Below are 22,643 nucleotides of genomic sequence, written 5' to 3'. Positions count from 1 at the left end.
GGAAGTTATGGTTTGTTTGGCCTTCCGTTCATCGGTTCCTCCGACGGAAAGGTCTGACGGAACCCATCAACGGAAGTCCGACGTTGATGTAAACAGGCCCTAACAATTATGTTAATAAGACTCAGTTTACAAATGACTGTCTGTCTGTAATTCATAAAACATGCAGTGCTGTGCACATTCTGTCAATAGAGACTGTGTTATGATTTATTTTTCCAGGTGTGGATCGATGCAGCAGCTCAGATATTTTTCTCTTTGGGGCCTGGGTTTGGCGTCCTTCTAGCATTGGCAAGTTACAATCCATTCCACAACAACTGTTACCGGTAGGAAACTATAATACTCTCTGACATTATAAATGAATGTTTTATTCATGCAGTGGATAACTTTTTTTCAGGCCTTGTTGCAAGAAACTGTGATATTATATATAATAATGCAAAACATATCTGAGTGGGCCCCAACCCAGTGGGCCCCCCGTAACGCATGTTTACAACTGAAGAGGCGCATTCTAATTATATACCAGCCATCATCCCTGTATATAACCCCCATCATCCCTGTATATACCAGCCATCATCCCTGTTTATAACCCTCATCATCTCTGTATATAACCCCCATCATCCCTGTATATAACCCCTATCATCTCTGTATATACCAGCCTGGCTAGTATATACAGGTAAGATGGGGGTTATAAACAGGGATGATGGGGGTTATATACAGGGATGATGGATGTATGCACAAGGATGATGGAGGTTAATGCGGGGATGATGGCTGGACTACCCATCATCCCTGTATATAACAACCATCATTCCTGTATAGAACAACCATAATCCCTGTATATACCAACCATCATTCCGGTATATAAACCCCATCATCCCTTTATATACCAGCCAGGCTGGTATTTACAGGGATGATAGGGGTTATAAACAAGGATGATGGCTGGTATAAACAGGGGTGGTTATATACAGTAATCATGTCTGGACCAGCCATTATCCATGTATATAACCCCCTTCATCCCTGTATACAACCCCATGATCTCTATACATACCAGCCATCATCCCTGTATGTAATCCCCATCATCCCTGTATATACCAGCCATCATCTTTGTATATACCAGCCATCATTCCTATATATAACCCCCATCATTCCTATAAATATCAGCCTGGCTGGTATATACAGGGATGATGGGGTTTATATACAGGAATGATGGCTGGTATATACAGGGATTATGGTAGTAATATACGGGGATGATTGGGGTTATATACAGGGATGATGGGTAGTCCAGCCATCATCCCTGCATTAACCCCCATCATCCCTGTATATATCAGCCATTATCCCTGTATACAAACCTCATCATCCCTGTATCCATTCATTATTGAGTAGGGGTTCTTGCTCACCCTCTCTTCTAATACGCAGGCTTCTTCTGCTCCTCTCTGGCGGGCAACGTTAGAGTAGTGCTCTGCTTTAGCAGACGTGCCTAGCGTCTGACCCTGATTATAATAGCACCATACACTGTGTCCCACACACACACACACACACACACACACACAGTGCTCCCTGTAGATAGTGCCCCATAGATCCCCCTGTAGATAGTACCTACATACAGCCCCCTGTAGATAGTGACCCACGTATAGCCCCCTGTAGATAGCGCTCTACATATAGTCCCCCTGTAGATAGCACTCTACATATAGCCTCCCCTGTAGATTGTGCTCCTCCATAGATAATGGCACTTACACTTTTAAGTGAAAAAAAACAAACTTTACATACTCTCCTTGATCCCGTTTCCGCGCCGTCTCAATCCCGTGTCAATGCAGGCCTGCTCTCTTCTGAGCAGGTCTGCTGGGGCTGAACGATGCAAGCGGCGCGATGACATCATCGTGCCGCTAACATAGTTGAAAGGTGCTGATTGGCAGGGCAGATTGACTTGCCCCGCCAATCAGCGCCTTTCAACAACGGAAGAGGATCACTGATGTCATCGCGCCGCTCAGCGTAGTTGAAAGGCGCTGATTGGCGGGGCAAATCATTCTGCCCTGCCAATCAGAGTCATTGTTAGGCTCTGAATGGTCTGGTTTCAGTTGCGGTCATGGCGGGGGCAGCGGGAACGGAGGTCATCGCAGGGTTGGCGGCAGTCACGGTGGGCCCCACCACCTCAGTGGGCCCGGGGCCACCATCCTCCTGGTAGCTACGCTACTGACTCACACATACAGTACTTATATATTCGAATATACATTCGGAAAGTCTTCAAACCCTTATACTTTTTTCACATTTTGTTATGTTGAGGCCTTGTGCTAAAATAAAAAAAAAACCTCAAGTTTTTCCCATCATTCTGCACTCAATACCCCATAATGTCAATGTATGACAAACAGAATGTTAACCTTCAAACTCAGCCGTTTAACCCATTAAATGCCGCAGTCAATAGCGACTGCGGCATTTAAATCTTTTGACAGAGGGCGGGAGCTCCCTCTGTCACCGATCGGCGGCACACACGAACGAGATCGCCGGCCGCTGACGGGTTGCCATGGCAGCCGGGGGTCTAACAAAGTCCCCCAGGCCTGCCCTGGCTGTATGCCTATTAGGCCGTGCCAGAGGCATGGCCTAATAGATTGCCTGTCAGTTTGAGGCTGGATTCACACGAACGTGGCATTTTTGCGGACGCAAAAACGCAGCGTTTTGCGCGCACAAAAATCACTTGCCAGCTCCGTGTGTCATCCGTGTATGATGCGCGGCTGCGTGATTTTCGCGCAGCCGCCATCATAGAGATGATTCTAGCCGACGTCAGTCACTGTCCAGGGTGCTGAAAGAGTTAACTGATCGGCAGTAACTCTTTCAGCACCCTCGACAGTGAATTCCGATCACCATATCTAGCAACCTGTTAAAAAAAAAAAAGAAGTTCGTACTTACCGAGAACTTCCCGGCCGTTGCCTTGGTGACGCGTCCTTGGTGACGCGTCCTTGGTGACGCGCCTCTCTTGACATCTGGCCCCACCTCCCTGGATGACGCCGCAGTCCATGTGACCGCTGCAGCCTGTGCTTGGCCTGTGATTGGCTGCAGCTGTCACTTGGACTGAATTGTCATCCCGGGAGGTCAGACTGGAGGAAGAAGCCGGGAGTTATCGGTAAGTCAGAACTTTTTTTTTTTTTATTCGTTCATGTATATTGGGATCGGAAGTCACTGTCCAGGGTGCTGAAACAGTTTAACTCTTTCTGCACCCTGGACAGTGACTATATCCGGATGTCGCGTACCGGAAATTTTTTTGCCGGGTTCGGCCAAAACGAGTTCGGCCGAACCCGGTGAAGTTCGGTTCAGTTGTCAGGGTTCGCTCTTCTCAAAGACACTCCGTTTGGATGTTTGTAAATAGAAAAGCACGTGGTGCTTTTCTGTTTACATTCATCCTTTTGACAGCTCTTGCGCGAATCACGCAGTTTGCACGGAAGTGCTTCCGTGCGGCATGCGTGGTTTTCACGCACCCATTGACTTCAATGGGTGCGTGATGCGTGCAAAACGCCCAAAGAACGGAAATGTCGTGACTTTTTTTCAGCGGACTCACGCTGAGGAAAAACCACGGACATGTCTGCACGGACCCATAGACACATATAGGTCCGTGCAACGCGCGTGCAAATCACGCGCGTTGCACGGACCTTTTTCACGTTCGTCTGAATAAAGCCTTAAACTTACAGGCAATAATACTTTGGTAAACTAAGTATACCAAAGCATTATATCTGCGATCAGAAGATCGCAAAGTGAAGTCTCCTAGTGGGACTAAAAAAACCGAATTAAAAACAGTTCAATAAAGTTTTGAAAAAAAAAAAAAAAAGCGTGAACAGTAAAAATAAAATGAATACATTTTTTTCCATAAAAAGTCGTTTTAAACAAGAAAAGTACACATATATGGCATCGCTGCGATCGTAACGACACAAAAAATCTAGATAACACAATAATTCAATTGTATGGTGATTCTTTTATTTTTTCAGGACGTTACAAGGCTTAGAACTTTAGCAGCAATTTCTCACATTTTCAAGAAAATTTCAAAAGGCTATTTTTCACGGACCAGTTCAGTTCTGAAGTGGCTTTGAAGGTCTTATAGATTAGAAACCCTTATAAAACACCCAATTTTAAAAACTGCACCCCTCAAAGTTTTCGGAACAGCATTTAGAAAGTTTCTTAACCCTTTTGGTGTTTCACAGGCATTAAAGCAACGTAGAGGTGAAATTTAGAAATGTAATATTTTTCTGTAACACAGAAGGTTTCACCAGAGAAGAGCACTCAATATTTATTGCCCAGATTCTGCAGTCTTTAGAAATATCCCACATGTGGCCCTAGTGTGCTAATGGACTGAAACACCGGCCTCAGAAGCAAAGGAGCACCTAGAGGATTTTGGGGCCTCCATTTTATTAGAATATATTTTAGGCACCATGTCAGGTTGGAAGAGGTTTTGGGTGCACCAATAAGGCATTTATAAAGCGGTATAGTGAGCAGTTTAACCCCACATGTTTTTGCTGAATTTAGTGGAATTAAGATGTAACAATGAAAATCTACATTTTTTCCAATAAAATTTAGAAATCTTCAATATTTACAAGGCATAAAGGAGAAAAATCACCCCAACATTTAAAAAGCACTTTCTCCCGATTACGGCAATACCCCATATGTGGTATTATGATGCAGTTTGGACCCATGGCAGGGCTCAGAAGGGAAGGAGAACTATTTGGCTTTTGGAGCTCAAGTTTTTCTGAAATGGTTTTCAGGTGCCATGTCGCAGTTGCAAAGCCCCTGCGGGACCAAATCAGTGGAAACCACCCAAAAGTGACCCCCATTTGGGAAACTAAACCCCAGAAGGAATTTGTTGAGGGGTATAGAGAGCAAAACAGATAAAAACAAGGACATTTATTCAAAAACACCGAAAAAGGCCATACTTACAAATGGACACAGCCAGGTCCGAAACGCTGATGAAGGCGAGTGAGCAGGTGCTTTAAATAATAATAGCCACTCCCACTAGTCTTGAGGGGAGTGGTATGTGGTGCATGGGATGTGTAGTAAGAAATAATAAATGAATAGTGTATGTGCAAGTGTAATAATGTGAGTGAAATATAGGGGGCAGTAATGAGTGAAGTGCCTAAAAAATAAATGAATGGGTATAGAGAGCATTTTGACCCTACAGTTTTTTTTGCTGAATTTAGTGGAATTAAGCCGTGAAAATGAAAATCTAATTTTTTTCTAATAAAGTACTAGCTCAGAGTTTTTAATTTTCACAATAGATAAAGGAGAAAAAGGCAGGGCTCAGAAGGGAAGAAGCACCATTTGGCTTTCGGAGCTCAGGTTTTGCTGGAATGGTTTTTGGGTGTCAATTGTATTTGTAAAGCCCTGAAGGACCAAAACAGTGGAAACCCCCCAAAAGTGATCTCATTTGGGAAACAAAAGCCCTCAAGGAATTTATCGAGGGGTATAGTGAGCATTTAAACCCCACAGGTTTTTTGTGGAATTAGGCCGTGAAAATGAATATCAACATTTTTTCCACTAAAACGTGGCCATTTTTAATTTTCACAAGGAATAAAGGAAAAAAAGCACCACAACATCTAAAAAGCAATTTCTTCCGATTACGGCAATACCCCACATGGGATCATAAACTGCTGTTTGGACACACGGCAGGGCTCAGAAGGGCAAGAGAGCTATTTGGCAGGCAGATATTGCTGGCTTGTTTTTTGGGAGCCATGATGCATTTGCAAAACCCTAAGGTACCAGAGTACAGTGGAAGCCCCCAAGAAGTGACCCCATTTGTGAAACTACACCCCTCAGGGCATTTATCATTTGCCTGGACATATGACAGGGCTCAGAAGTGAAGAGCACCATGCGCATTTGAGGCCTATTTTGTTGATTTTCACAGAATTAGCCCACAATTGCAGGGCTCTGAGGTCAAATAGTAAAACAAACCCCCAAGTAGTGACCCCTATTTTGGAAACAACACCCCTTAAGGCATTTTAAGGAGTGTAGTGAGCGTTTTGACGCCACAGGTGTTTTTTAATTGGGAATAATGCGCAGCGGATGGTGCAAAGTGAAAATTGCAATTTTCCACTGATATGCCATTTTAGTGCACAATATGTTGTGCCTAGTTTGTGCCACGCAAGACAAATACCTCATAAAAAGTTAAGCGGGTTCTCCCGGGTATGGCAATGCCATATATGTGGATGGAAACTGCTCTTTGGGCACGCTATAGGGGTCAAAAAGAAGGGAGCGCCATTTGGCTTTTGGAGTGCAGATTTTGCTTGGTAGTAGTTTGGGGTTTTACTGGTATTTCAGTTTATACTGTGGGGGCATATGTAAACTATGCAGAGTACATCAGGGTATAATAAGAGGGTATAATATTGTGGTGAATAAATAAATAATAATCCGCAGATGTGTGGCTGGTGTCACCCTGATAGATAGTGCCCAATCTCATAGGCTTTTGGAACGCTCTGCACATTGTGTAGCCATATTCTGAGAGCCAGAACTTTTTTATTTTTTCTCCACCGGAGCCGTGTGAGGGCTTATTTGTTGCGGGACAATCTGTAGTTCTCATTGGTACCAAATTTTTCTGAATTTAAATGTATCTACTTGTAAGACAGATAGTAATACCACACAAAATAGTGACTAGTTTAATAATTTCCCATATGTCTATTATATGTTGGCATCATTTTTGAACATTCTTTAATTTTTTTAGGATGTTACAAGGCTTAGAACATAAGCAGCAATTTCTCATATTTTGAAGAAAATTTTAAAAGCCTTTTTTTTAGGTACCAATTCAGTTCTGAAGTGGCTTTGAGGGGCCTATATATTAGAGAACCCCCCATAAAACACTGCATTTTAAAAACTAGACCCCCAAAGAAACAACATTTATAAAGTTTCTTAACCCTTTAGGCGTTTCACAGGAATTTAAAGCAAAGTAGAGGTGAAATTTACAAATTTCATTTTTTTTATGCAGAAAATCTTTTTTATTATTTTTTTTTTCTGTAAAACGCGACTCAATAATTATTGCCCAGATTCTGCAGTTTTTAGAAATATCCCACATGTGGCCTTAGTGTGCTAATTGACTGAAGCACAGGCCTCCGAAGCAAAGGAGCACCGGGTGGATTTTGAGGCCTCCTTTTTATTAGATTATATTTTAGGCACCATGTCAGGTTTGAAGAATTCTTGTGGTACCGAAACAGTAGAAACCCCATCAAAAGTGACCCCATTTGGCAATCTACACCCCTCAAGGAATTTAACGAGGGTATAGTGAGCATTTAGACCCCACAGGTTTTTTTGCTGAATTTCATGGAATTAGGCTGTGACATTGAAAATCTAATTTTTCTGATAAAACATGCAAATTTTGAGTTTTTACAAGGAATAAAGGAGAAAAAGCACTGCAAAATTTGAAAAGCAATTTCTCCCGATTACGGCAATACCCCATATGTGGTCATAAACTGCTGGTGGGACAAACGGCAGGGCTCAGAAAGGCAGGAGCGCTATTTGGCATGTAGATTTTGTTGGATTGGTTTCTGGGCGCTATGTCGCATTTGCAGAGTTTCTGATGTACCAGTACTGCGGAAACCCCTTAAAAGTGACCCCATTTTGGAAACTGGACCCCTTGAGGAATTAATTGTAGTTTTCATGGGGTGCGTGCGACTTTTTGATCAGTTTGTATTCTATTATTTAAGAGGAGTGGTGACTAAAATACAGCAATTCTACTATTGTTTTTTATTCCTTTTTTTTACAGCGTTCACCGTGCGCTACAAATGACATATTCATTTTATTCTGCGGGGCGATACGATTACGGCGATACCATATGTTTATAGTTTTTTTTATGTCTTATGGCGTTTGCACAATAAAATACTTTTTATAAAAAATAATTAACTTTTTGTGTTACCATATTCTAAGAGCCCTAACTTTTTCTTTTTTCCATCAAGAAAGCCGTGCGAGGACTCGTTTTTTGCGTAACGAACTGTAGTTTTGATCAGTACCATTTGTAGGTACATGCGACTTTTTGATCTCTTTTTATTCCATTTTTTGGGAGGTGAAGTCACCAAAAAATGTTGATCCTTGTAAGGTTAATTATTATTTTCTTTTACGGCGTTCACCACGCGGGATAAATAACGAAATATTTTTGTCGTTTAGGCCATTACGAACGCGGCAATACCAATTATGTATAGTTTATTAATTTATTATTTCATTTTTTTAAAATAAAGGACTGATAAGGGAGAAAGGGGGATTTTTATGTTTATTACTTTTAAACATTTATTTTTATACAACTTTTTTTTTTGTCCCACTAGGGGACTTGAAGGCAGGAGGTCCTGATTGCAATTCTAATACACTGCACTACATGCGTAGTAGTGTATTAGAGCTGTCAGCTACTCGCTGACAGCAAGCATAGTGGGTCCAGTCGTGCTGCGCTGTTTCAGTAACTCTCATTCACGTCTATGGGAGTTACGGAAACAGAGTATCTCAGCGAGCTCTCGGCTGTTTCCGTAACACCCGACCACCTAACAAGGAAGTGGCCGGGAGGCAGCTGAGCCGAATAAGATGGGATGGGGTTTAGAGGCCCCCGTTCTAGAAATAGGTGCGAGTCCAAAATGGGAAAACCCCTTCAATTATATATAAAACATTTTTTGGGGGGGGGGTACTTTTTAATTATATTAAACTCTGTAAAAACTCAACGTTACATTTTTTTCTTTGTCCAACTAGGGGACTTAAAGCAGAGATTTTTGATCGCTTGTATAATACTTTTGGAATACTTAGTATTCTGAAGCAATAATGCTTGTTAGTGTATCACTGGCATGTCCTAATAAGCAGATATCATTGACCTAGGGGCATTTGTTAGGACCCAAGCTGCCATGGTAACCCATCGGCGCCCCAGCTCCCTTCCTTTATCAAACACCTTAGATTCCATGGTGGTTGTTAACCGTGGCATCTAAGGGGTTAAGCTGTCGTGATCGGAGTCATCTCCAATCTCAGCAGTTGCAGGTGGAACCCGGCTATGTATAACTCGTGGGTATAGCGGCAGTACCCAGGTTTGAGTAATGGATATATCCATCATCATGTGGGAACTAGCACCCACTCGAGATAGATATATCCATCGCTCGTCGTTGAGGGGTTAAGGGCATATATATGTCATAGCGGGGGCCATAACGTAGAGCCACTCTGTAATGCTACATTTCCCTAGCAGCGACCAATGTTTAGGGAAAAATAAATCAAATCGTATAAATCACATCCTTGTGTACGTAGCCTTTCAGGTGACTTTTCAGAATAAGCTATCATATGTGTCTACATGAGGTATAACACTATTTCAGGCCATTATATGACTTGTATCCTGAATTTTTTAGCATTTTTCTGTAGACAGGGTCGCTAATTGTCAGTTTTCTCTGAGGGTGGAGCCTAACTGCTATCATGTTTCCCATGCACAGCACACACACTGGGGTGAGATAGAACACCTACTATAAGCTGCTGCAGTGTCTGTGTCTCTTTACCTCTCTCTCACTCTGCTTCCCCCTCCCCTCTCCATAGACTTCTATGGGCAGCTGATAATCTGTCTCCTCTCTGAAGACGGATTTTAGCAGTGATTTGAGAGTTTATGATCTGTGCAAGAGGCAGGGGGAGAAGTGCCTGATAAGTGAATTAAGGCATTTTTCTTTAATAAGATATATTACAAAGTTTCTTATATTTGCTTGTACTATTGATTTATAAAAAGTGTGTAAAAAAGATAGTGACCATTTCAGGACTAGGTGTTTTTCGTTTTAATGACAAGGCAATATTTGCAGTTTTTAGTACACGCTGCTATCGTGACAATTGTTACATTTAGGGCTGGGTTGGGAATAGTTAGATGACCATAGATTTAGTATCTATAATCCCTTTCCCATCTACAATCATTTTCCCATTTTTTAATTATCTATTTTCTAAGAGGAATATAAAACAAGCTGATTACGACCATAACAGTAATAGAACTGTCTCCAATACAGTATGAGGGCTTCTCTAGATTTTTTTTCTTTTAGTTTCAACCACAATAGGTAATACAAAATATCTTAAATAGACAGCAACTGCTTGTACTGTTGCAGTGACTGTAACCAGACCTTAAAGAAATCAGTTATTGACCCTAAAGCCCACGCAAAAATTGTATATATTCAAAATTTATTTACATAAAAATGTAGATAAAAGCAAACAGTAAACATATACTGTATCAAATAAATACTACAATATTTATCAATAAAAACATTATATCAAATATGTATCACAAACATATATCACAAAAGAAATATAACGGATCACAATGGCGTGTGACATAGGTGTATGAACCTGACTGCAATAGAGCTCTCTACATGAATTGTTTAGCTTTTTAACTACACCCTTGTGGTGCGCGAAAGAAGAAATACGCTATGTATGTTTGCCACAGGGACCTTGCAATTTGAACTAGTTATGCGCACAAATGCTTGGGTTTGATAGGAGTAATAACCACACTAATAACCACAATATATTTGTAGTATAGAATATTCTGCACTAGCACTTGTGTCATTCCCAATAGTGGTTAAAGTATGCAACAAAGTATCGCAAAAGCACTTCTCACCAGTCCCAGTATATAGATACGATTTCTCTGTGAATTGTTTAGTGTGTAACTACAGTGTTACATAAGGTTTCGGGAGCGACGGTTGTTTTTTGAATAGTGCGCATGCGCACTGACTCTCACTGGTCTCATTGGCCATTCAAGAAACACTCGCCTGCGCAATAGAAGATGCAGGGCGCCGACTTGGATCAGCTGATTTGGTACTTGGATAGAGCCAGGAGGACGCTCAATGCAGGACTGGATAGCAGCGTGCACACTGTAAATAATCAATGGGCAATGATGTTTCATTTCTTTAGATGTGGTTGGTGGTTACTCTTCCCATCAATGTTGGAGTTGGTCAGTCTCAGAGCGTGAAACCCATGCAGACAATAGGTAGTAGCTATATGCGTTTCGAAGCTACCTGAGCTTCTTCTTCAGTAGAAAAAGTTGAGTGCTAGTGCGCAATATTCTATGCTACAAATATATTGTGGTTATTAATGTGGTTATAAAGCTGGTTATTACTCCTCTCAAACCCATGCATTTGTGCAGTTAATTTGTCGAGTCTATATTGCAAGGGCCCTGCTGCAGACATACATAGCGCATTATATCTTTAGCACACCACAAGTGTGGAATTATAAAGCTAAACAATTCAAGTAGAGAGCTCTGATGCAAATAGGTTCATTCAGCTATGTCACAAACCATTGCGATCCGATATTTTATTTCTATTGTGATATATGTTCGTGATACATATTTGATATATTGTTTTTATTGATAAATATTCCGGTATATACACAGTCGAGTCACATTATTATGACCTGCTTCTGCTTTCGATGTCGGCAGCATGTAGCCAGGGCCGGCCTTAGGGGTGTGTGACCTGTGCCTTCGCACATGACGCATCACTCCAGCAGGTGGAAGGGGACGCTGCGCTGGCTCCCTTCCCCTGATTGTTTCAGAAGCGCCCGGGCCCGGCGACTCAGCAGTCGCCTTTCTGCCCAGGCGCTTCTTCACTTAGTGGCTGACGCTACTGCTGTAGCAGCCATAGCGGCTGCTAGCGGCGACACCGGACATGAGGGCGGAGGCGCCGCTGCAGCTGCTACAGCGGTAGCGACGGCACTATAGCAGAGAGGTATCTGCTATCTACTAGCGCCACTGTAGCTCCCTGCAGGAGTGGAATCCCTGTGTGGCCGGGGATTCCGCTCCTGGAGCGCTCCGCTTGATTTCTCTGTCCGTATATCGACAGTGACATCAGGGGAAACTCCTAAAGCGGAATCCCCGTCCACAGCGTTGCAGACGCTGTGAACTGGGATTCCACTCCTTGAGAAGCCAATGACGTTACTGTCCATAAATGGACACAGACGACAGGAGCTTCTCCTGGAGTGGAATCCCCGGTCACAGCGTCAGCAACGCTGTGGACGGGGATTGCGCTTCAGGAGTTTCCCCTGATGTCACTGTCCATATTTGGATAGAGACATCAAGGAGCGCTCCAGGAGCGGAATCCCTGGCCACAAGGGGATTCCGCTCCTTCAGGGAGCTACAGTGGCGCTATCTACAGGAAGGGGGGGGGGTTGCGATCTTCAAGGGGGCTGTGTGGCACTACCTACAAGGGGGCTGTGTGGCACTACCTACAAGGGGGCTGTGTGGCACTACCAACAAGGGGGCTGTGTGGCACTACCTACCAGGGGGCTGTGTGGCACTCCCTACCAGGGGGCTGTGTGGCACTCCCTACCAGTGCGGTGTGTGGCACTCCCTACCAGGGGAATGTGTGGCGCTCTCTACTGGGGACTGTGTGGCGCTTTCTACAGGGGGCTGTGTGGCGCTATCTACAAAAGGGGGCTTTGTGGCGCTATCTACAAGTCGGCTGTGTAGCGCTATCTACAAGGGGGCTGTGTGGAGCTATCTACAAGGGGGCTGTGTGGCGCTACCTACAAGGGGGCTGTGTGGCGCTACCTACAAGGGGCCAGTGTGGCGCTACCTACAAGGGGGTGTGTGGCGCTACCTACAAGGGGCTGTGTGGCACTACCTACAGGGGGAATCTGTGAGTGGTGGGCTGATGGTCATTTTACTGTGAGTGGTGGGCTGATTGTTATTTTACTGTGAGTGGGGGGCTTATGGTCATTTTACTGTGAGTGGGGGGCTCATGGTCATTTTACTGTGAGTGGGGGGCTGATGGTCATTTTACTGTGAGTGTGTAAAGGATTTACCAGACACAGCTTCTGTGTCGACACCCGTGATTAATCAGTCTGCATCTGCTCCTAGGTCTGATAGAGTGACTCGATCTGCTACCAATCAGGCTGGTAGGCTGAGGAGTGGGAGAACCTATCACAGCCTGGCCAGACGGAGCTAGCTCCCGCCCTCAGTCTATTTATACCTTCATTTCCTGCGTTTCCTTTGCTTGTGATTCTGTCCTGTTTCCTGGCTCTGCTGTTCCTGCTTGTACTATTGACCTCTGCTTCAATTTGACCCTGGCTTTACTAACTACTCTCCTGCTCTGCGTTTGGTACCTCGTACACTCCTGGTTTGACTCGGCTCGTTCACTACTCTTGTTACTCACGGTGTTGCCGTGGGCAACTGCCCCATTTCCCTTAGCTTCTGTGTACCCTCGTCTGTTTGTCTGTCGTGCACTTATTGAGCGTAGGGACCGTCGCCCAGTTGTACGCCGTCGCCTAGGACGGGCCGTGCAAGTAGGCAGGGACTGAGTGGCAGGTAGATTAGGGCTCACCTGTCTGTCTCCCTACCCCGACATTACAGAGTGGGGGGCTGATGGCCTTCAAGTGATTTCCGCCTCTGACCTCCAATTGAAATTAATAGGAGGCAGAAAATACCTGCGGCGCTCGTTTGGAGCTTTTTTTCCTGCACCTTTTGCATTAGCTTCAACGGCTTAAGAAAAAACACACAAAATAAGGTCAAACAACGCTGTCAATTCCTGAAGGAATTTTGAGGCAGATAATTTTTGCCTTACAAAAAACGTGTGTAAACATACCCTACGAGTGTATTGCTTTTTTTTAGCCGTTTTCTGTCTTTCTCGAAACAATTTTTGGTGGGGGTGCCCTGAGGAAATTTTATTTTTCCAGTTCTGCCTCGAGTCCGAAAATGTTGGGAAACTCTGTACTAGGCTACAGGATTCCGTCGTGGAACAGCTCAGTTCGTCGAGGGAACGGGGCCTAGGTGATTAACATTTTTGTTTTTGTTTGGGGGCACTGTCTATAAGGGGGAGGTGGGGGCCTTTATGGCATGATCTACAAGGAGGAGGTGGGGGATTATGGCACTGTCTACAGGGAGGCTGTATGGCAAAATCTACAGGTGGCACTATACTGTGTGGGGGCCACTAAGCGGACATTATATTGTGTAGGCGTACTACAGGGGGCATAATACTGTGGGCACAATTAGAGGACAAAATACTGTGTCCTTGAAGGGGTTGTAATATATTATATTATTAAATATTAATAATATACTGTATGTGGCAGCTATAGTGGCATTATACTGTGAGGGGCGTTATACAGTATAGGACAGCTATGGAGGGCATTATACTGTATGGGACAGCTATGGTGGGCATTATACTGTTTGGGACAGCTATCGGGAGCATTATACAGTATGGGGGCATTATACTGCTATGGGACAGCTATAGGGGGAATTATAATGTATGTGGCAGCTATAATAATAATAATAATAATAATAATCTTTATTTATATAGCGCCAACATATTACGCAGCACTTTACAATTTAGAGGGAACATGAAACAAACAATATTAGACATTACATAGTGACAAAGTTCATTTACAATTCAAACCTGGGGAGTGAGGACCCTGCTCGCAAGAGCTTACAATCTATGAGGACATAAGGGAGACACAAAGTGTAATAGTGTTTGTTCTGTACAATGGTCCGGCCATTTTTATACACATGCGGTGGTAACATAAAGCTGCATGAGCCGGTCACCAGCCAGTATCCGTGTATGACGGACATGAAGAGAAGGAGTGTGAGGGAATCTTATTCTGATGACTAATCTAAATGGAGGGCCATGGAAAGGAGTCAGATTAGGGAATGTTATAGGCCTGTCTAAATAGATGTGTTTTCAGGGCACGTTTAAAACTGACGATATTGGGAATTAATCTGATTGTCTGGGGTAGCACATTCCAGAGGACGGGTGCAGCACGAGAGAAATCCTGGAGACGGTAGTGGGAGGTTCGGATTATGGAGGATTTTAATCTAAGGTCGTTGGCAGAACGTAGAGCCCGAGTAGGGTGGTAGACAGAGATGAGGGAGGAGATGTAAGGAGGTGCAGCACTGTGGAAAGCTTTGTGGGTGAGAGTAATAAGTTTGAATTTTATTCGGAAGGGGATGGGCAACCAGTGCAGTGACTGGCACAGATTAGAGGCGTTGGTGTAGCGGTTGGTCATAAAGATGAGCCTGGCTGCTGCATTGAGGATAGATTGGAGAGGGGAGAGTTTAGTGAGGGGAAGACCGACTAGTAATGAGTTACAGTAGTCAAGACGAGAGTGAATCAGAGCAACAATGAGAGTTTTGGCAGTTTCTGAGGGATCACCTCGATCGTCTTGTTCACTCTGTGGATCCTCCCCTACGCACCCTCCAGCAAATGTGGTATGCACTGCAGTCAGCATGGTTCCAGATACCTGAGACAACATACCAGCACCTTATTGAGTCACTCCCAGCCTGTCTAGCTGCTGTCAGTGCTGCACACGGTGGTTACTCTGGATATTACCTGGTGGTCATAATAATGTCACTCGACTGTGTATTTGATACAGTATATTTTGTCTGTTTGCTTTTATCTACATTTTTATATAAATATTTTTTTCAAATACCATGTTTGTGTGGTGCATGAGGGCCTGTAATTGATTATTTGATGTCTTGTGCATATTTTAGATATTTTCGGGATATTTAAAGCACCAGTATCACTCAAACGCTAGCTAAAAGCCTACAAACATCTGCTCATTTAATTCAATGGGAAAACGGCGTTTAATTCAGAAGGGGCGTTTATGTTGCTGCTTTAAAAAACTTAAAAAGACGCTTCGTAAAAAGACGCTTCGTACAAAGAAGGAGCATGTCACTTCTTGAGCCGTTTTTGGAGCTATTTTTCATTGTGTCAATGGAAAAACAGCTCCAAAAACGGCTCCAAAAAATGCCTCAAAAAACATTTTCGGCTACAAAATGGCTGAAAATCAGAGGCTGTTTTCCTTTTAAAACAGCTCGTCATTTTCAGCCGGTTTTGATTTTGCGTGTGAACATACCCTAATAGTGAGTCACCTCCATTTGGCAATTTATTCTTTTTATAGTAACCAGACCTTGTGTTTATTCTTCATGCCTTTCAGAGACGCTATTATCACCAGTGTGATCAACTGTTTGACCAGCTTCCTCTCTGGATTTGTGATTTTTACAGTACTGGGTTATATGGCTGAAATGCGTGATGTTGAAGTGGAAGATGTTGCAAAGGACAAAGGTGGGCATAGCCAGTTCTCATTTACTTCAATATTATTTGATATATTTATTAATTTTAAGGAAAATATTACATTTCCACTTATTATCAATTAAAAACAGACCCCCACCACCATCACAAAAACAATCCACCAACAGATACAATTAGCCAGGTGACACTGCAACAATTGAAAGTGTGTAAAATCCTTAGGGTATGTTCACACGCACTAATTACGGACGTAATTCGGGCATTTTTGCCCCGAATTACGTCCGAAAATAGCGCCTCAATAGCGCTGACAAACATCTGCCCATTAAAAGCAATGGGCAGACGTTTGTCTGTTCACACGAGGCGTAATATACGCGCCGCTGTCAAATGACGGCCCGTAAATAGACGCCCGCGTCAAAGAAGTGACCTGTCACTTCTTTGGCCGTAATTGGAGCCGTTATTCATTGACTCCAATGAATAGCAGCGCCAATTACGTCCGTAATGGACGCGGCGTTCAAGCGCCTGCACATGCCGTTACGGCTGAAATTACGTGGATGTTTTCAGGCTGAAACATCCCCGTAATTTCAGCCGTTACGGACGCCCTCGTGTGAACATACCCTTAAATGGAATTTGGATTCCTTCCTTACCTTGATCTCTCTATTTTAATGTCACTTATAAATGTTATATGTATATGTTCACACACAGCAGGGTTGTTGCAGAAATGTTTGTAACTGTCCCATACATCTGAATGAGGTTTGTAAACATCCATGCAAATGCTGCAGAAACAACCCCATTCAATGAAATAGATTTTCAGACGAAGAAAGTTCTGCAACAAATCCGCCACATGTTTACTTAAGGGAGTTTTACATTGGGCAATTATCGGGGCAGACAAGCGTTCATAGAAGGTTTGTTGCCGCTAATTGCCCTGTGTAAACAGGGCAGTGATCAGCAGATGAACGAGCTCGTTCATCCGCTGATCGTATCATTTTTAAAAACTGAAATATTATCATTGTCGGCAGCACATCTCCCTATTTAAACAGGGAGACACGCGGCTGACATGATAATAATGTATGGGGAGGAGTGATCGGAGTAACGACCGCTCGTCCCCATACATAGCTCCTTGTGATCAGGTAATTACTGCATCACAATCGGTGTTAAATAGTACTCAGTTCAACGACTGGTAATTTAAAATGATGAGACGCTCACAGTATATGGCTACACACAGTCTGACTATCACTGTGGTATTAGCTTCAGGTCACCAACCGTCAATAAGCAGGCTTATTGCGGCTAAAGATATTTTTATAGCTTTATTTTTTATTCTAACTCTGATTTGTGTGAATATCTAGGACAACTAAGCTCATTAAAGGGGTTTTCCAGTTTAGAAAAAACAATTTTCATATACCCTATTAGGGATTTCTGAGTTAATAGAGGGGGGTACCATGTTCAGGTTCCTCATCTCTTGGCCAGAATGAATAGCGGTTACAAAGAGCGTCTCTCACTCTGGAGGACCAGTCTGTCTTACATTACACATAAAAGCCATTGATATGAATAGACACTATTGTAGTGCTTAATTTCCCCTGTGGTGGCGCTGCAGGGAAATTGAACACTTACTGCCTAGTTCCCAACAGATTACAGATGAGGGATTGTCCAAAGCGGAGAACCCCTTTAACATACCATACAAATTCCTAATTCTCAATAAAGGAGTTGTCTAACAAAAAACATTTATCACCTATCCTGTATGATCACTGCGGATCAGACCACTTGGATACCCAGCATCATGAGAACAAGGGTCCTGTGTCCTCCATTTGAATGGAGGGTTGGTCACGCACACAAACTCCCCCTCCATTAATTTTCTATTCGACTAATGGAGATAACTGAGCAGTTTTTTGTAATTTCTGTCAGTCCCAAAGAGAATGGATGGAGCAGTAGTGTGCACACGTAACCATTGCCCCATTCAAATGAAGACACGGGACCCTTGTGCTTGTGATCATTGGGGGCCCGAGCGGTCGGACCCACAGTCATACTTTTATCTTCTAAACAATAATGTTATCAGGACAAACAATTGCACCTCATTGATTTGTAGCGGTTTTCTGTTCACAGTTTATGTACAGAAACGTGACCCTGTTCACACGCCGGAATTTTTGTGGCGGAACCCGCCGCAAAATTCTGCCTCCCATTCATTTCAATAGGAGTCAGACGCATCTTTTTCCCGCTAGCTGAAATAATGTTGTTATTAAACTCTGTAGTAAGAACATGCTTTAATATGCAGTGCATTATTTTGTTTGTTACTTTTATAGGACCTAGCCTTCTATTTATAACATACCCTGAAGCAATTGCTAACATGGTCGGCTCAACATTCTTTGCTATTATATTTTTTCTGATGATGATCACTCTTGGTTTGGATAGTACAGTAAGTCAACTGATATACCATCAAACTCATATTCCTATAATTTAAAAATTATAAAACAACAAAAACATATTTGTATTGACATTACAGGACTAAGGCTAGTTTCACATTGCGTTATTTGCCTACCTTTGATGCATACATCAGGAAAAGCTCCCAACATATATGTTATACGTAGGCTGTTATGGATGCCTAAGGGCTCATTCAGACTAGCGTGTATCACATCCGTGTGACGGCCATTAAAACAACAGCCGTCACACGAACTCATGTATTTCAATAGGGCCGTTCACATGACCGTTGTTTCAACGGAGCGTGTGAAGGGTCCGTGAAAAAATAGGACATATCCTACTTTTTTTCGCTTCAGGCATCCCTCCATAGACTCTAGTCTTCGGGGGATGCGTGATAAAGCGCCCTGCACGGGTGTACCTCGGACGTGAAAAACTGCAGTTTCTCACGTCCGAAGTTGGCCTTGTTCGTGTTAATGTGGCCTAACAGTGGCATCCGTCACTCATAATTGAACCCGTTTAATGGATACATCATGAAAAGGGTCATGAAAGTTATGACGTATACGTTACACAGATACCATTATAGTCTATGGGTGATGAATTCCACTGTTAGTCATCCGTTTAACGCATCCGTGGCCCATATGGCCCATATGCTATAATAGCATCCGTTTAACGGATATGTCATGAAAAGCCATTGAAAAGCTCATGATGTATCCAATTAACGGATGCCTGTGACGGGTGCTATACAGTGGGATTCATCACCCATAAGGTACCATGTTAAAAAAAAGTATACATTTAACGTATACATATTTTTACTACACTATGTGGGATGGAATAGCGTAGTCTACTATGCTTTTCCATCCCTTTTTTTTCGTGGTATACTTACATATACCGGCCAGACAGAGGCCAAAAGGGCACTCTTTTGGCCTTCATCTGACAATGGAGCCCTATGGATACGTTAGGCCCTGTTCACACGGCAGAACTTTTGAGCTGGAATGAAATCGAGAGCTTTCCCAACATACACACTAATCGTATGGCCAAAAAGTCATGTGAACAGAGCCTACACTTGATATAAAACTGGATTTATGATTTTGCAACCTAACATTTTTCCAAGTATAATTTAAAGAGTATACTTGATACAATTTCAAGGGAGTTTTCTAAAAGCCTTTAAATATAGAGATTACCAGCCAAAAAAACGCACCACCAAATTGTTGCTATAGCGACGTGTTTCTCTGTTCTCCGTGCAGCCCGGCTTCCTATGATGATGCTGCAGCTAATGTGACCGCTACAGTCTGTGATTGGCTGCAGCAGTCACATGGGATGAACCGTCATCCCAGGAAGGCGGTGCTGCATGGAGAACAGCCAGGAGAACAAGAAGCTGTTGCTATGACAACGCCACGGGCATAAGTATTGACTTTTTAATTCCATTTAAACATGGAAAAAAATTATCATTTTTTTTTTTCAGATTGCGATTTTTACGGTGGAATCATAGTTTTTTTTTTACACCACAAAAATTGCAACATTCACTAATAGTTGCAGATTTTACCTGCCATTGATCTCAACTGGGAAAAACCTCAACAAAAGTGCAACGATTCCGCTGCATATATTGACATGCTGCGAATTAAAAAACGGCACCGCAGGTCAATTTATTCTCAGCAGGTTTTTTTCGCAGCGTGTGAATGAGATTTGTGTAAAAGTAATCTACTTGGCTGCTACTGTAATAGGCTGCAGATTTTCAAAGGGAGCAATGATCGGTTAATATGGGGATGAACGATCGCTAATACGATCGTTGGTCCCTATACATTTGCATCAAGTCGGCAGCACATCCCTGTTTACATGATCGTTGCTGCCGTCTGTTGAGAAGGCTTTGTCTAACATGAAGGTGTGGTTTAACAAACTAAGAAATCGGTGCTGAACTTCCAATAAGAATATATTAGTAACTTGCATATAGTTGTGTTTCCAACACATTTATTAAAATAAACATAATATTGCCAACCTCTTTAAGCAGATGTGAACTGTTTACCTTAATCTGCCTGTTGTAATACAATGTTAAGTCAGGATGCCTTATGAATAGAAAAAAAATGATAATGCTGTAGAGATGTCAGTCCTCGCTATGTGTTTTTATTTCCTATTGATTAAAAAATACAAGTCATTTTAAAATATCTTGATTTATGGGCATCCAGGTGTTCACATGCTCACCACTAGAATGATGGGACAAAAGAAGTCAGCGAAGGGTTGTGCCCCCATTTTAGTTGTGTAGAGTCTATAAATATTTTTATAAATGACAATAGGAGGGCACTTCTGTCCTTTATTCTAGAAACCAGTGGGGGTCTCAGCATCCAGACCCCACCGATCAGCACTACTCATGTATTTTCTGTCTCTGATTAGTTTGGAGGTCTTGAAGCTGTTATAACTGCAATCATGGATGAGTATCCAGAGATTTTGGGTAAGAGGAGAGAGCTGTTTGTCCTTGGATTGGTCACAGTCTGCTTTACTGGTTCACTCAGCACTTTAACTCAGGTAGGATGGAATACTGATCAAAATTATGCCAGCACCGCAATCACATATAATAGTACTATGTAGCACGAATTGTTAAAGGACTTGCACTCATTATAACATATTGAAATATGCAAACTTGATTTTCAAGACTGCATAGAACAGATTTTACTGAAATCAAGAGATAAAACTTGAAAAAAATTTGAGCATTTACAGATGTTATCTAACTTATTGTTAATAGAGTTTAGGAACTAACCACTTGTTACTATGTGTATCACGTTCATTAGGTCTCTATGTGGAAGGGACACATACTCTACATAGGTCTAATTCGATTTTTATAAATCATAGCCTCCAAGTGTTGGGTCCAAGTAACTCAATCCAGTGAGACAGTGCTGGGTTCCATTAGCAGTCACAGGTGCAAATTCCCCTGCCCAGCATTGTCTCTAGAGCTGGAAGACCATAAGGACATATCTCTTTCATTACTAGATGTTCCTCCTCTGTCTAAAAGAACATAACTAATGCAACCAATATTACATTATAGTTGAGGCAGCATTACTAGAAAACATTTCTCTGGAGGATTTAAATGGAGTGGAAAAAATCAGTGCAGAATTCAGGGCATGCTATGGATTTCCAAATCCATAGTATGCCCATTTTGTTGTAGAATATTTCGCCCTTGGAGAAAACTCCACTACTTCTGGCTTTTTCCAGCTGCGTAGGGCGTTTCAGTTTGGGAGGAGCATTTATTATGGGAAGCTGTGGCAATCACTGTTATGGTAGCTTGTGAATGTGACTGTCACTATATAGCCTCCCTGTAGCTGCCACTGGGGCACTGAATGAACTGGAATTCAAATGGAATTATAATATAAGTTAAAGTACTATAGGTGCTCTGTTTATCCTTTTTTATTTCTTATAGTTGGTTATATAAAAAGTTTTCTGGTCGTATTTGACAAGTATGAACTTTCACATTTTAATTAGCTTTTTCTTTGTCATATGTGCTTAAAATGAATACGAGTTTCTTTCAACAGCATTTTACAGTATGTTTATACTACTGTTAATATAGTTTACTGCAACCATCATGTCATTTTATTAGGGAGGAGCATATGTTGTAAAGCTTCTGGAGGAATTTGGGGCTGGCTGTTCTATCATCGCCGTTGTATTCTTAGAAGCAATTGCTGTGTCTTGGTTCTACGGTAAGACAAACAATGTTTAATGTAACTTTAAATATGTCTCTACTTTCAATAGCCTTTTGTAAAGTTAAATGATTTTTCATGGATTGATGTCAATGACATTCTGTAAAAGTAATTTCCAAAAAGTAAGGAATTCTCCTTTAAGTAATATAACATCTTAAGGAGGACCTCTAAGCTTGTGGGATGACAGATATAAATGTCAAAATTATCTGTAGGTACTGGCACTGGATCCACAAAATCAGCTGGGCTCCTGCTTAACCCCTTAGATAGTGACTGCAGCATTTAAGTTGTTTGACAAAGAGAGGATTCTCCTTCTGTCAGTCCATCAGCACCATACGAAGGCAGGGGCATAGCAAGATAAAGCCCATACTCAGAACCCCACCCTCTCCAAATCTCCCCCTTCCCCCGATTGGACATAAAAAAAAAAGAATTTACTCATTGCTACTATTCTCATCAGGAGGCCCGTCTTGGATTCCTTCAGGCTGCAACATCAAGAAACGGCGCATAAAAGGTCTTGACAATAGTCAATATAATATCAGAACCTTGTATGTGCTGCAGTCTAAGAAGATCCAGTGTGGTCTCCCTGTGGCCTCCTTCCCCTCGCGCT

At 42.5% G+C, this 22,643-nt stretch overlaps 1 protein-coding gene across 1 annotated transcript in view; it reads left to right on the top strand.

Annotated features, from left to right (window-relative positions):
- Positions 1–22,643, top strand: part of LOC142743192 (sodium-dependent serotonin transporter-like) — a 154,912-nt gene that overhangs the window by 101,190 nt on the left and 31,079 nt on the right. Inside the window, exons 6-10 of the mRNA XM_075853694.1 lie at positions 217–320; positions 15,856–15,983; positions 18,242–18,354; positions 20,742–20,873; positions 21,940–22,039. Of these exons, the coding sequence (XP_075709809.1) occupies positions 217–320; positions 15,856–15,983; positions 18,242–18,354; positions 20,742–20,873; positions 21,940–22,039 (577 nt within the window). The remainder of the gene's footprint in view (positions 1–216; positions 321–15,855; positions 15,984–18,241; positions 18,355–20,741; positions 20,874–21,939; positions 22,040–22,643) is intronic.

The sequence above is a fragment of the Rhinoderma darwinii genome, chromosome 1 (assembly GCF_050947455.1).
Source record: "Rhinoderma darwinii isolate aRhiDar2 chromosome 1, aRhiDar2.hap1, whole genome shotgun sequence".
Taxonomy (NCBI): Eukaryota; Metazoa; Chordata; class Amphibia; order Anura; family Rhinodermatidae; genus Rhinoderma; species Rhinoderma darwinii.
This window is presented reverse-complemented; position numbering and strand designations above follow the sequence as displayed.